This window comes from Dasypus novemcinctus, chromosome 9, assembly GCF_030445035.2.
Source record: "Dasypus novemcinctus isolate mDasNov1 chromosome 9, mDasNov1.1.hap2, whole genome shotgun sequence".
In the NCBI taxonomy this organism is placed as follows: Eukaryota; Metazoa; Chordata; class Mammalia; order Cingulata; family Dasypodidae; genus Dasypus; species Dasypus novemcinctus.
The window spans coordinates 121,755,123-121,767,919 of record NC_080681.1 but is presented as its reverse complement, the minus strand read 5'-3'; the positions used below and the strand labels follow the sequence as shown (position 1 = coordinate 121,767,919).

Genomic DNA, 12,797 nt, shown 5'->3' with positions numbered 1-12,797 from the left:
AGGCAGAGAAATCAGCAGGTGCAAAGGCCCTGAGGTGGGAGCATGCCTGCCGTTTTCAAGGAACAGCAAGAAGGCTGCTGTGTTTCACGCCAGGCAAGCAAGGGGGAGAAGTGTAGGGGATGAGGTCGGCGAGGTACCTGGGGTACAGATGACATAGGGTAGAGGTGGACACAGCTTTTCTTGAAGGCCAAAGAGTAAATGTTTTAGGCTTTGCAGGCCATACAACGTCTGTTGCAAGGATGTTGCTCCTCCATGGTAGTGCAAAGGCAGCCTAAGAGGCCGGCGAGCAAATGGGCATGGCTATGGACCAATAGAAGTTTATTTTCAAAAACAGGCAGCTGGCCTGGGCTGTCATTTGCTGACCCCTGGGAAAGGGCCTTGATGGCACTGAGTGGTCTGGGAGCCTTTGGGGGTTTGAATTGAGGCGGGACATGAGCCAGCCCAAGTGTTGGCAGGAGCACCCTGGCTGCTGTGTGCAGCCCAGACCGCAGTCGTGGCGGCCAGGCCAGAGGCCGGATGACAGGGAAGGAGGCAAGCGGTCGCGGTCGCTTGAGCTGGGGAGGTGGCACCGGGGGCCATGAGAAGGAGTCGGATCTGGGTATCTTTGGAAGGTGGAGCCAGCAGGGTTGGCTCATGGATTGAATGTGGTGTGGGAGCGACAGGTCGGGGTGGCCCCTGGTTTTTCTCCTGATGGATGAAATGGCCGTCCACGGAGAAGCGGGTCCTGGAGACAGGAGGAGCTGGTGGGAGGGCAGAAGTTCAGCTGAGACGCCTGTGAGACTCCACACGGCACTGTCCCTGCAGGTCAGGGGAGAGGCCCAGCTGCTGGCTCAGCCCGGGGAGCTGGCCAAGTGCACCTGGGGACAAGTGGACCAGGGAAGAGAGGGCCCAAGGGCTGAGTCCCAGGGACCCCAACACCAGGGCTTGGGGGAAAGAGGAGGAACCAGCAGACGAGACCGGGAAGGAGGTGACAGGGGCAGGGCAGTCGCATGCTGGAACCAGGGCAGCAGGGGCTCGTGGAGGAGGCACAGCCACCCATGCCCGGCGCCTGCCGCCTGCAGAAAACCAAGGCTGAGAGCGGACCGCCAGGCTTGGCCGTTTGGAGTTTGCCTGGGGGGAGCAGTTTGATGGGGGCTTGGAGGAGGCTGGGTGTCTGAATGTCTAAATGGAGTGGGCTGGCAGAGATGGCAAGGAGGCGAACTGGAATTTGAAAGGAATGGGAAGGCAAGAAACGGGCTGGGACCTGGAGGAGCAAGAGGGGTGTTATTTTATGTATGTTTTTTCTTTTAAGCTCAGAGAAATAACCATTTCTGGGGGTCAGCGCACGTGCTGATGGGAAGGGTTCAGTAAAGAAGGAGAAGTGTAGGTGGGGCAGACGGCCCTGGTGGAGCAGTGACAGGCTGCTGTGTCCGTGGTCATGCTCTATCTGAGGACCCCTGCCCAGTGGAAGGCCCACTGGGGGCCATAGTCACCACCTGGATCCCACCCTGTCGCCCACCTCACCGCATGTCCTGGTGCAGGGTTCAGACCCCGTGGGGCTCTTTTCCCCATTGCAGCACCGCGGAGGCCAGCGGTGGCCCTGGGTGCTGTCCTAGGGTAGGCGAGGTGGACCTGCAGGTGGGCAGTCCTGCAGTGGATGGAACCTTGGGTGGCCTGTCCACAGTGGGGAGGCCTCGTGCAAGATGCTTGGGGAGTCTGCCCTACTCTGTGAGAGGCAGGGGAAGCCAGGCCTGCTGCGGGGGGCTTGGGGAAGAGGTGGAGGTTAGAACAGGAGTGAGCGGGAACTAGGAGAGAAGGTTCTAGAGTGGATTCTGCAGCAGCGTTGGGGCCCCACGCGAGCTCTGTAGCCACGTTCACCTGCGCAGTGTTGTGGTTTTGCCCATCACGTGTGAAAGGAGACGGTCTCGGGAGCCTGGTGCGATCATCGAGCTGTGGAAGGAGTGGGGAGAGAATCGGCGCGTGGGGTCTCGCGTGTGGAAGGATTGTGGGAACCGGACGTGAGCGGGAGTGAGCTAGAGAGGTCGGAGGGGCCCTGGAGCTGGAATGATGGAGGGGGTGCAGGCATCCAGGCTGACATCTGTAGGAGGCCGTGGGAGCAGGTAGCTGAGGTCGGATGCAAGAAGGGCTCACAGAGGGAGAGGGTCGGGAGCCCTGGGGCCAGATGTGGAGGGAGTGTCCAGGGGACGGCGGGTGAGGGGCGGACCCGGCCGTAAGTAAGTAAGGAGGGAGGGGTAGTGGGTGGCCAGGTGGGCAGCCGGGAGCCTACAGCTGGGGATTTAGAGATGGAGGGTGGGCTGGCGGTGGCAATGGGTGGCAGCAGGCCCCAGCCTCCTCAGGCCCTGTGGACCTAGGATGGGAGGGAAAGGCCCCACCTGGGCGGGCTGCAGGCTCCGCAGGGGACAGCCCGGGCTCTGCAGCCAGTGCTGGCAGGAGCAGGTGCCGGGAGGCACCAGGGATTACACTGGAAGGGGGCGCTCGTGGGGCAGGGAGAGGAGTCCCCAAGGGGGGCTGACAAGTGAGGGTCCAGGCCCAGGACGGCTGCCTGGAGGGTGGGAGTGGGGGTGGGGCTGGGCTGGGTGGGAGCCGGATCATCCTGTGCCATCACACAGGCCAGACCGCCGGCCGCGGTGTGGAGCAAGGACGCAGCTGCCCGTGGCGCTGAGGATGGACGCCCGCCCCAAGGAGAACGTGCCCCCCGGGCGGGCGGCCCCCCTGAGGCCAGGCAAGAGGCTTAGAGGACCGGAGTGGGACGTCGCAGGAGCAGTGGCCTCTGAACCCCTGCCTGGAGCCCTTTCCAGGCAGGCCCAGTCCAGGGGGGGCACTAATTCCAGAGCTGAGGGTCAGCCTGGGGCTGGAGGGAGAGGACTCAAGCGCCTGGCCTGGGGCCATTGAGGTCAGGGAGTGGGGGGACAGGAGTGGCCTGGCTGGGGCCCCACAGGTCTGTCCAGGGGTGGTGAGCTGGGGGCCTCCCTGCTCAGAGTAGGAGCAGCCCAGGAGCAAATTCTAATTCTCATTCATATCCCAGTTCTAGCTGTGTGACCGTGGGGCAGAGTGCTTAACCTCTCTGAGCCTCGGTTCCTATCCACAAAGGCAGCAGCTTCTCTAGCTCACTCTGCCCGGCAGGCCGGGTGCTGAGAGACCCCGGGTGGGGGACCAGCGATTACCCAGAACACCTCCCTGGTGGCTGCCTGATGCTGGGGTCTGGCTTTCCCCACAGCCTGCTGCTCCCCAACTCCCCCTCACTCATTGTTCAAGCCTTTCCTCACACCATCTCACCCTCCCACACGGTCTGCCCCTGCCTTCCCTCCCACCTGCACTGCCGCCCTCAGCGCAGCCTCCGCCACCTCTGGCCGGGACCCCCAGCAGCCTGCCGGGTGTCTCCCTGCTTCCCTGCCACCCCCGCCTGGCCCATGTGGCTTCCCTGCCAAGAACCCCCCCAGGGGCTGCCAGTGGGACTGGTGCCCAGCAGTCCTGGCCCCCCAACCCTGGCCCACCTGCCTCCCCCGGCACTGATGGGGGCGCTCCTCTCTACTTTTTTTTATTTTTATTTTTTAAAAGATTTATTATTATTTTTTAAATTTCTCTCCCCTTCCCTGCCCCTCCCCCCCCCCAGTTGTCTGCTCTCTGTGTCCATTCACTGTGTGTTCTTCTGTGTCCACTTGGATTCTTGTCAGTGGCACCTGGAATCTGAGTCTCTTTTTGTTGCATCATCTTGCTGTGTCAGCTCTCCATGTGTGCGGCGCCATTCTTGGGCAGGCTGCACTTTTTTCATACTGGGCGGCTCTCCTTACGGGGCGCACTCCTTGTTCATGGGGCTCCCCTACGCGGGGGACACCCCTGCATGGCACGGCACTCCTTGCGCGCATCAGCACTGTGCGTGGGCCAGCTCATCACACAGGTCAGGAGGCCCAGGATTTGAACCCTGGACCTCCCGTGTGGTAGGCGGACGCCCTATCCATTGGGCCAAGTCCACTTCCTGTCCTCTCTTTAGATCAATGGAGATTTCTGGAGAGCCTGGGCCTGGGCAGCGGCTGTGGCCGGTGGGTATCCCTGTGCCAGGCCGAGAGGGGAGGGCCTGCCCGCGCAGCCTCCCCGGGGGCCGCGCGAGTCCAGAGCAACGTGGCCGGCCCCGGCCTGCAGGACCCCACCAGCTCCTCGGCCAGGCCCGGCTCCCGGCAGCAGAACAACCTGCAGCCCCGGGCCAGGAGGCCTCCGGGAAGGACCCGCGCCTGTGCCGTCCAGCAGAGCAACCTGAGCAGAAGTGGGCCGGGCCCTCCGCTCCGGCTGGGGCCTGGGGAAAGCCTCGGACCCCGTGCGCGCTACCAGGACAGCCCCCTCCAGCGCCGGCCGCTGGCTCACCTTGCCCCCAGCCTGCAGCGGCTGCCGGCTATCGATGTCCCCTGCCCGGACGGGAGGCCCCTGGTGGGCCTCGGCTCCCTCGAGGAGCCCACCCAGCCAGGCCCCAGCTCCTGGGGTGACCTGGGCAGCTGGCCCTTGGGGTCCGGGGCTGAGTCCCTCACCCTGGAGGACCTGGCCGTCCCTGCCTGGAGCCGGGCCCGCTCCCCATCGCAAGCTGCCATCCACCAGCTGCTGGCATCCGTGCAGCGCCTGGAGCACCAGGTGGCCCGTCTTGGGCGCCGGGCCTCCCAGAAGCCCCCAGGCCCTGCGCGGCAGGACCCTCGGAGCAGCCGTAGCCAGGCGCTCTCTGCCCGCCCCCAGCTCAGCCAGTCACTTCCTGCTTCCCGGGGGGCGAGGGGCCCACCCAGAGGTCTCAGGGCCTCGGCAGGCCTCCCAGAGGTGCCAGGGGTGCAGGAGGAGTGCCCAGCCTCTGGGGCCAACAGCGAGCCGGCGCTGGCGGAAACCACTGTGGGGGTCCTGCCTGGGGGGCCCCTGGACCCTGAGCAGGGGCTTCTTCCTGCCCACCCCCCAAGCCAAGGACAGGAGTGCTCCCCAGGGCCTATGGATGGTGGGGAGCCAGAGGGGCGCCCCAGCCTCCCTGGAGGGGCAGGTAGCAGGGAGGCCAGTCTCTGTGCCTCAGCCTCTGCCACCCCAGCCCGGGGAGTCCCGCCTGGGCAGGAAGCAGGGGAGGGGTCCCCAGAGGAGCAGGCCAGCAGGGAGGAGGAGAAGACGGCTTCCTGTCCCCCGGATGCCGCCCCAGTGAGGGGCGCCCTGCAGGTAGAGGCCTGGGGGTGTGGAGGGGCTCCCAGGAATTCTCCCCTCTCGGAGCTTATCCTACCTGCGCCCCCGCCTGAGAACTGCGTGTGTCCTCTTGCTTTCCCAGAATGAGGCCCAAAACACTGTGACCCTGGAGCCGGAAACAGCCAGGTGAGGCCCTGGGCTGCGGGGGTGAGGGGGACACACCCCAGGACAGCTCCCCGCCTTGGCCTGAGCCGAGCTGGCATATGCACGGCAGGATTTCAAGGGGAGGCAGGGGGCTTCCTTCCTTCACACAGTCCCTGCTGCGAAGTGAGGGGCACCTCCGGGGTGGCACCCAGGACAGGCACGTGGGGGGCTGTGCTCCTGGGAGTGGGACCCTTAGGCTGTCTGGATTCTTGCCTCCAGGGGCTTTCTTTTTTTTTTAGATTTATTTTTTTATTTCTCTCCCGCCGCCCGCCCCCGCCTCTCCCCCACCAGTTGTCTGCTCTCTGTGTCCATTCGCTGTGTGTTCTTCTGTGCCCGCCTGCATTCTTGTCAGCAGCACCGGGCATCTGTGTCTCTTTTTGTTGTGTCATCTTGCTGCGTCAGCTCTCTGTGTGTGCAGCTCCACTTCCGGGCTGGCTGCGCTTTTTTCATGCTAGGCATCTCTCCTTGAGGGGTGCACTCCTTGTGTGCGGGGCTCCCCTACGCACTCCTTGTGTGCATCAGTACTGCCTGTGGGCCAGCTCATGGGTTTGAATCCTGGCCCTCCGATGTGGTAGGTGGATGCTCTATCCTTTGAGCCAAATCCACTTCCCCAGGGGCTTTCTTGTCTGGGATTTCCAATCTGGCCATGGGTAAGAGGGGACGTTCTTCCAGGCTGCCGCAGCAGGGGCCGTCACCCTTGCTGGAGAGGCAGCGTGGGGGGTGCTGAGCCTCAAGCAGCTGCATGGGGGTGTGGGTGGGGCGGGCCCGTACCCTGATCGGCCCTTGTCTGGCCCCAGCCGGCCGCTGCTGTCCAGGTGTTTCAGAGCCTGGTGGCGCTCGGCGCAGAGGCAGCGGGCGGTGGCGGAGACAGAGGCGCTAAACCGTCAGCATCTGTTGCCCAAGGGGCTGCGGGGACTGCGGGGGGCCCCATGGCTCTGTGAGGCCTGGCTGGAGGCAGTGCGGGGGCAGCACACGCAAGCCCTGCTGACCCGGAGCTTCCGAGAGGTGAGGGACCTCCAGCTGGGTCAGGGGGTGTGTGACGAAGGGGGTGGGCTGGGGAGGAGGCTCCGTCTACTGCCAGGGCACCGGCTGAGGCCCAGGTTGCCCCTCGAGAATGATGAGCAGAACAGCACGGGTGGTTCTGAGCCCAGATGCCTGCACTAGCTCTGCCCCAGTTCACATCCCGCCTCTGACACTTGCTAGCTGTGTGACCTTGGGCAAGTCACATAACTTCTCTGTGTCTCTGTCTCCTTATCTCTAAAAGCACATAGCAAGCACTCTAACGTTACGCGTTTGCCTTTTTATCTCATCACTGTTTGCCAGCCAGGACCGGAAGGGCCCTCCCCTGTTCTTCCCCCTCTGGACAGTCCCAGTCCCTGTGTCTGCTCCTGGGCTCCATATCCATCCATCCATCTGTCCGTCCGTCCGTCCATCCATCCATGCCTTCTCTCATTCCCTGGGAGGCAGGCAGAGCTCACGGCTAAGAACACGGGCTGTGGGGGCTCGGCTCCCGCCCCTGCCCCTTCCTTGTGAATCCTCCAGAGGCCCCTTCCGGCTGCGGCCCACACCCCCCTCCCCCTTCTCTCCCGACCCAGTGGAAAGACCTGGCTGCGCAGCGGAAGCAGGGGCAGCCCCACCTCCAGGCCGGGCCAGGGCCCCCAGCCTCAGGGGGAGGCCCGGACCAGGGCCCTCTGGGAAGGAAGGCAGCGGTGGACCCTGTCCAGGAAAACAGGTGAGCTGGGGCACCCCAGCCCTGCCAGCGTGGCCTGGGCCGTGCAGGGGGCCTCGCTGCCTCCGCTTCCTGCCTCCATGTTCCCCAACCCTCCTCCCCAATGAGAGTGAGGATGCAACGAGCAGCTGTGGACAAATTCTGCATACAAAGATGTCCATCGCGGCATTGTTCATCACTGTAAAGACGTAGAGACAGCATCAGTGCCCAACAGGGAGGAAGGAAATGATGCTTTTACTGCATGTCAACATGAATGTTTATGAAGACTTTAAAGGTCCCTCTCCATCCTCTTTTTCTCTTTTCAGCATCTTTATTGATTTTATTTCCATTCACAACAGTAATGCATACACCACGTACAACTTTTTAAAAAAACATTTGGAAGTCTATAAATTAACTTTAATATTTCATCCTTCCACATGTCCCTCTGCCTGAAATTACGTTGATGGGTATTGCATTGAATTGGTGAAATGGTTATGAGAAAGTTAAAATAAGGATAACAAAAAATAGTATCTAAAATATTTTTTGCAACCAATACATATGAAAAAATCCAGAAGGAAAATTATTCCCATATTGAATGAAAGCGAGATTAAAACCGGTTGTTGTTTTCTTCTTCATTTTCCCAATTTTCCACTGCAGCGAAGTATAATTATATTCACGATATGGTGCCACCCTGTGTATTATTTTTGTTCTTATTTTTAAATTAAACAAATGTACTTAAAATAATTACATGATGTTTATTTTAATACATGTTTTTTGTAAAAAACGCTAATAGTATTGGAGAAAATTAAAGCAAAAGGAGAAACTCCCCTCCCCCACCTCCCCTCCACCCCTCACTTTTCTAATCAGAGATAAAAGGAACTGTCTGGAAGAGAGCAGGGGGGTGGCTCAGCAGCCTTGGGTTGGGAAGGAGGGGTTAGGCCGTGTCCCTCGGCTGTGGCCTCAGTTTCCCCCTAAGCAACTTCATTCTCAGCCCAGGGAGTCTGAGGGAGGAGGAAGGAGCCTGGCCGACCCCTGGGGGCAGACCCGATGACGGAGGCGTGAGAGGCCAGGTCCTGCAGGCCTTGGAACGACTGGCAGGTGAGGCGGTGGGGGTGCTGGGAGAGGGGGTGCAGACAGAGCCAGGCTGGGCAGGGCCGCAGCACCCATGGGGCGGGTGGGGGGGCTGAGTGAACGAGCGTTTCCACCACTGCCCTGGACACAGGCTCATTTGAGCCTCACGGTGACCTCAGTGAAGTTTTGTGCCCTTTTTTTTAAAAATTTCTCTCCCCTTCCTCCCCCCCCACCCAAGTTTTCTGCTGTGTCCATTCGCTGTATGTTCTTCTGTGTCCACTTTTATTCTCAGCGGCATGGGAACCTGTTCCTTTTTGTTGCGTCATCTTGCTGTGTCAGCTCTCTGTGTGTGAGGCGCCATTCCTGGGCAGGCTGCACTTTCTTTCGGGCTGGGCGGCTCAATGCAGGGTGCACTCCTCGCGCGTGGGGCTCCCCTATGCGGGGGACACCCCTGCGTGGCAGGGCACTCCTTGCGCGCATCAGCACTGTGCATGGGCCAGCTGCACACGGGTCAAGGAGGCCCGGGGTTTGAACCGCAGACCTCCCATGTGGTAGACGGACAGCCTATCAGCTGAGCCACGTCCGCTTCCTGCTGTGCCCATTTTATTGGTGGCAGCTGAGGCCAGAGACATGACCAGACCGAGGGGGAGAAAAGGAGAGGTGCGGGAACTAGTTGGGGGCCGTCGACCTGAGGCACATCCAGGCAGAAGCGTGAGCCTTAGACCTGGAAGGTCCCTTAGCTGCCGCGCACTCAGGGGGCAGCTGGCATCTGGGGTGTCTCGGGCCTCTCCTGGTCTGATCCCCTCCTCCGCTCACTCACTCTCTTTTTTCTCTCTCTCCTCCCTCCCTCGCAGTCTTTATCCTGTGGTGTCATCAGAAGGGAGGGGCTGGGAAGAAGAAGGGGTGCTTGGGGGAGGCTGCCCAGGTCCCACAGAGGACTCAGAGGCCGGGGCGGCCCCCCCAGGCGTGGCGCGCTCCGGCTGCAGACGTGGCCTGGGTGGCCCACCTGGGGACCTGGGGCCAGAGAGCCTGGCTCCGCAGGTAGGGGACTGGGAAGGCTGTGCAGGGGTGGGATCTGGGGGTTCCCCTTCCCTAAGGCAGAGGGTGGTACACATCCGGGAGGTGTCTTCCGGTCAGCTCCCAACTCCATCTAGTATTGAGGGTCAAGGGCGGACGTCAGCGAGGAGAGCCCAGGATGCCCTGGAGCGACCCCAGGGCTGGCAGCCGCGAGCCATAGACGGCTGGGAGGAGCAGGCAGCAAGCAGCCGTCACGGGTGAGCGCAGGGATTCCCCGGCGTTATGTCGCGAAGGGAAGGAACAGTTAATTCTTGTTAGCTTTTAACAAGAATTTTACCTTATACATAAAATTACACATAGGATAATGAACCCCCGCTTCCGCCTCTGAGAACTTGCTTGTGTCCCAACTGCTCCTCCCCTCCCACATGATTTTGAGACAAAATCCTACACATCTTATCATTCTATCCACAAATATTTCTGTATGCATCCCTGAAAGGCGTCTTAAAAACAACACTGTAATACAGCCATCACATCTACCAACACGAACAGTAAGTCCTTAAAACCAACAAATATCTCTCAGTATTCAAATTTCCAGTTGTTGCACAAATATGTATTTTGCTATAGTTTGTTTGAATCCTAATTCTAATTGGTCGATACATCGTTGAAGTCTTTTTAAACCGCGGGGTTCCTTCTTTTTTCTTTTCCTTGCAATTTATTTGTCAGAGAAACCAGGTTGCTTGCCTGGCTGAGTTTCCCACCATCTGTGGTTTGCCGATCGCGTCCCCCCGCTGCAGTTCTCTATGGGGACATTTAACTAAGGAGGTTGACTAGTGCACGGGTTCGGTGGGTGTCGGAAGAGTTGACGGGTGAAGTGAGAGCAGGGAAGAGTGTGCTGGTAGAGGGAACAGCACGTGTACAGCCTGTGGCAAGAGCACAGGAAATGCAGGGACCAGCAGAGAGTCACGTGGGAGCCTCGTTAGCAGAAACGGAGTGCTTTGCTCTGAGGTCATGTGGAACCTTCTGGGCGGTGGGGAAGAGTGAAAGTCTACCATAGGAGCCAGGAGGCTGCCTCTGCAGGGTTTTTGCAGGGGAGCAAGATGATCTGATTTGAGATTTGGATAAAAACCACTTTGGCTACTGAGTGGAGACTGGAAGGGGGCAAAGTGGGTGCAGGGAGGCCAGGTGGGAGGTGGCGAGGTGGTCCAGGCACCCCGAGAGGAGGGCGCCGCGGCCTGAGCAGGCGGCACGCCACTCCGTCCGACAGCAGCCCCTTTAACAGATGAGAAAACGAGGTGAAGGGGCCCGGGCGCCCCGCGGGCTGCTGGGCTGGGGCGTCAGGGTCTGCAGCAGCGCTTTCCCTCCGCCGTCCCAGGTGCTTTGCGGCCTGGCAGCAGTTCAAGCAGCGAGGGGCTCGGTTCCGGGACCACCTGGCCGACCGCCGGCTGGGGACTTTGAGGACATGCCTGCGGCAGTGGGTGCGGATGAAGCAGCTCCGGGCCTCGGACGGGGCGAAGGTGACCCAGCTGTACCTGTGCCTGCAGAAGGCGGGTGAGCGAGTGGTGGACCCAGGGCCCGGCCCGGGACATCAGCTAAGCACCTTCTTCAGGGGGCCCCAGTTGAATTTTTAAAAATTTATTCCCACCCCCCCCCACATTGTCTGCTCTCTGCATCCATTCGCTGTGTGTTCTTCTGTGTCTGCTTCTATCCTTATCAGCGACACCAGGAATCTGTGTCTCTTTTTGTTGTGTCATCTTGCTGTGTCAGCTCTCTGTGTGTGCGGCGCCACTCCTGCGCAGGCTGTGCTTTTTTCGTACTAGGTGGCTCTCCTTACAGGGCTCACTCCTTGCGCGTGGGGCTCCCCTATGTGGGGGACACCTCTGCGTGGCACGACACTCCTTGCGCGCATCAGCACTGCGCATGGGCCAGCTCCACACGGGTCAAGGAGGCCTGGGGTTTGACCGGTGGACCTCCCATGTGGTAGATGGACGCCCTATCCATTGGGCCAAGTCCGCTTCCCCCAGTTGAATTTAAGGGTTCTTGTGAGGAAGGTGGCAGTTTTCCTGGGAGGCGTCCCCTCTGCCAGCACAACCTCCTCCGGGTGAGAGACGTGGGCCCTGGCCTCCGCGCAGGCCGGCTGGGTTCCCACATCCCATCCAGAAGGGATTTGGTCCTGCTCTCAGGAAGCGCCTGACGGAGGAGACACAGCCCCTGCACCTGCTGCCCCCTCCACCCCCAAGAAGGCACCGGGTGGGGGAATGGGGGATCTTTGAGGCGTCCTGGAGGGAGGCTTCAAGGTGGTGGGAGGGGGCAGCGTCTTTGAGGAGAGAGCTCCCAAGGGCCCGGGGCAGCAGCTGAGTGGCTTTGGGGGGCAGTCGGCGGGGATGTGGCCGGCTCATCTCTCGATGCTTCTCAGGGGCTGCCGCCCTTCTCGGCGCAGCCCCTGGCACAGCCACAGCCCACAGCCCGAGGCCGGTGGCACAGGGGAGAGCGCAGGGCTCCCTGCAGGATGCCTGCCGGCGACTGGCCCTCCACCGGGCGCTGCTGCTCTGGAGGACGCGGCTGTCCCAGCGCCAGCAGGCCGAGTAGGTGTCCGGGAGCGTGCGACCTGGTGGGGGGGGCACGGGGGCCCCCGAGCAGAGCTCACCATGGAGAGGAGCACCCTGGGGGGTGCGGCCACACCCCACTCCTCCCCGGGGCCCCACTCCTCCCCGGGGCCCCGGCGTGGGCCTGGGGACATTGACGGTGCCTGAGCAGTAACCTCAGGACCACCGAGGGCTGTGGAGCACAGGCCCGGCTCTCTGCCAAGGCGACTGGATCCTGGTGGAAGGCTCCAGAACCCGGGCCAGCCAGGGGTGAGCTCCCTGGGGGCAGGAGCCGAGGCTGCCTCCCGGCCACCGTCTCCCAGCCCCCAGGGTGCTTGGTGTGTTGTCGGCATGGAATCAGTGCTGTAAACGAATCCGCTAGGGAGCCACGGGGCAGAGCTCTTATTCCCTCCCGTTTGCCCCGCACAGCTAGGGAAACTGAGGCTCAGAGGAGTCAAGCAGCTGGCTCTAAATCACACTTGAATCAGGAAGAAGGCCGGGTCCCATAGCGAGACCACAGTGTTGTCCTTACAGGAATGGTCGTCGCCAGAACCCCGAGCCCCAGGCGTGGCGGGGGGGCAGGCGGGCCAGGGCAGTGGGGGCGGGGGTCCAGCTTCCCTGACAGGAGGTCAGGGGGAATGTAAGCCAACAGTTCAGGGTTAAGAATTCTATCCTTGAAAGCCACATGCCTGGCGCCCACCATCTCCATACCCCCTTGGTCCACTTGGACCCTCAGTCTTTCTTAAAGTCCATCACGATCCTTCAGTCCATGCTCTGGCCTTCAGGCTTAGGGGCCCAGTCGCTAGCTCCCTGCAGTGTACCTGGGGCTGCCTGCAGGGACTGTTTGAATCCCAGATCTGCTGCTGGGTCCCTGTGGGCATTTGAGGAAATGGCCCTCCCCTGGGCCTCAGTTTCCCTCTCTTTATAGCTTAGTGGAGGCAGAACGAATGGCATGCTTGTGCATGTGGGCTCCCAAATCTGGGGTCCCTGGGGCCCACCCCCCATCAGCAGTGTGGCCCACCCCCACCCCAGGAGACAGGCCCGCAGAGCAGACACTCCAACTGTGGCCACCCACT

At 61.2% G+C, this 12,797-nt stretch overlaps 1 protein-coding gene across 1 annotated transcript in view; it reads left to right on the top strand.

The window, feature by feature from the left end:
• C9H1orf167 (chromosome 9 C1orf167 homolog) overlaps positions 1 to 12,797 on the top strand; it is a 40,125-nt gene that overhangs the window by 17,660 nt on the left and 9,668 nt on the right. Inside the window, exons 2-9 of the mRNA XM_071217175.1 lie at positions 3,943 to 5,175; positions 5,282 to 5,325; positions 6,141 to 6,348; positions 6,939 to 7,075; positions 8,043 to 8,149; positions 8,977 to 9,163; positions 10,512 to 10,754; positions 11,506 to 11,721. Coding sequence (XP_071073276.1) covers positions 3,943 to 5,175; positions 5,282 to 5,325; positions 6,141 to 6,348; positions 6,939 to 7,075; positions 8,043 to 8,149; positions 8,977 to 9,163; positions 10,512 to 10,754; positions 11,506 to 11,721 — 2,375 coding nt within the window. The remainder of the gene's footprint in view (positions 1 to 3,942; positions 5,176 to 5,281; positions 5,326 to 6,140; positions 6,349 to 6,938; positions 7,076 to 8,042; positions 8,150 to 8,976; positions 9,164 to 10,511; positions 10,755 to 11,505; positions 11,722 to 12,797) is intronic.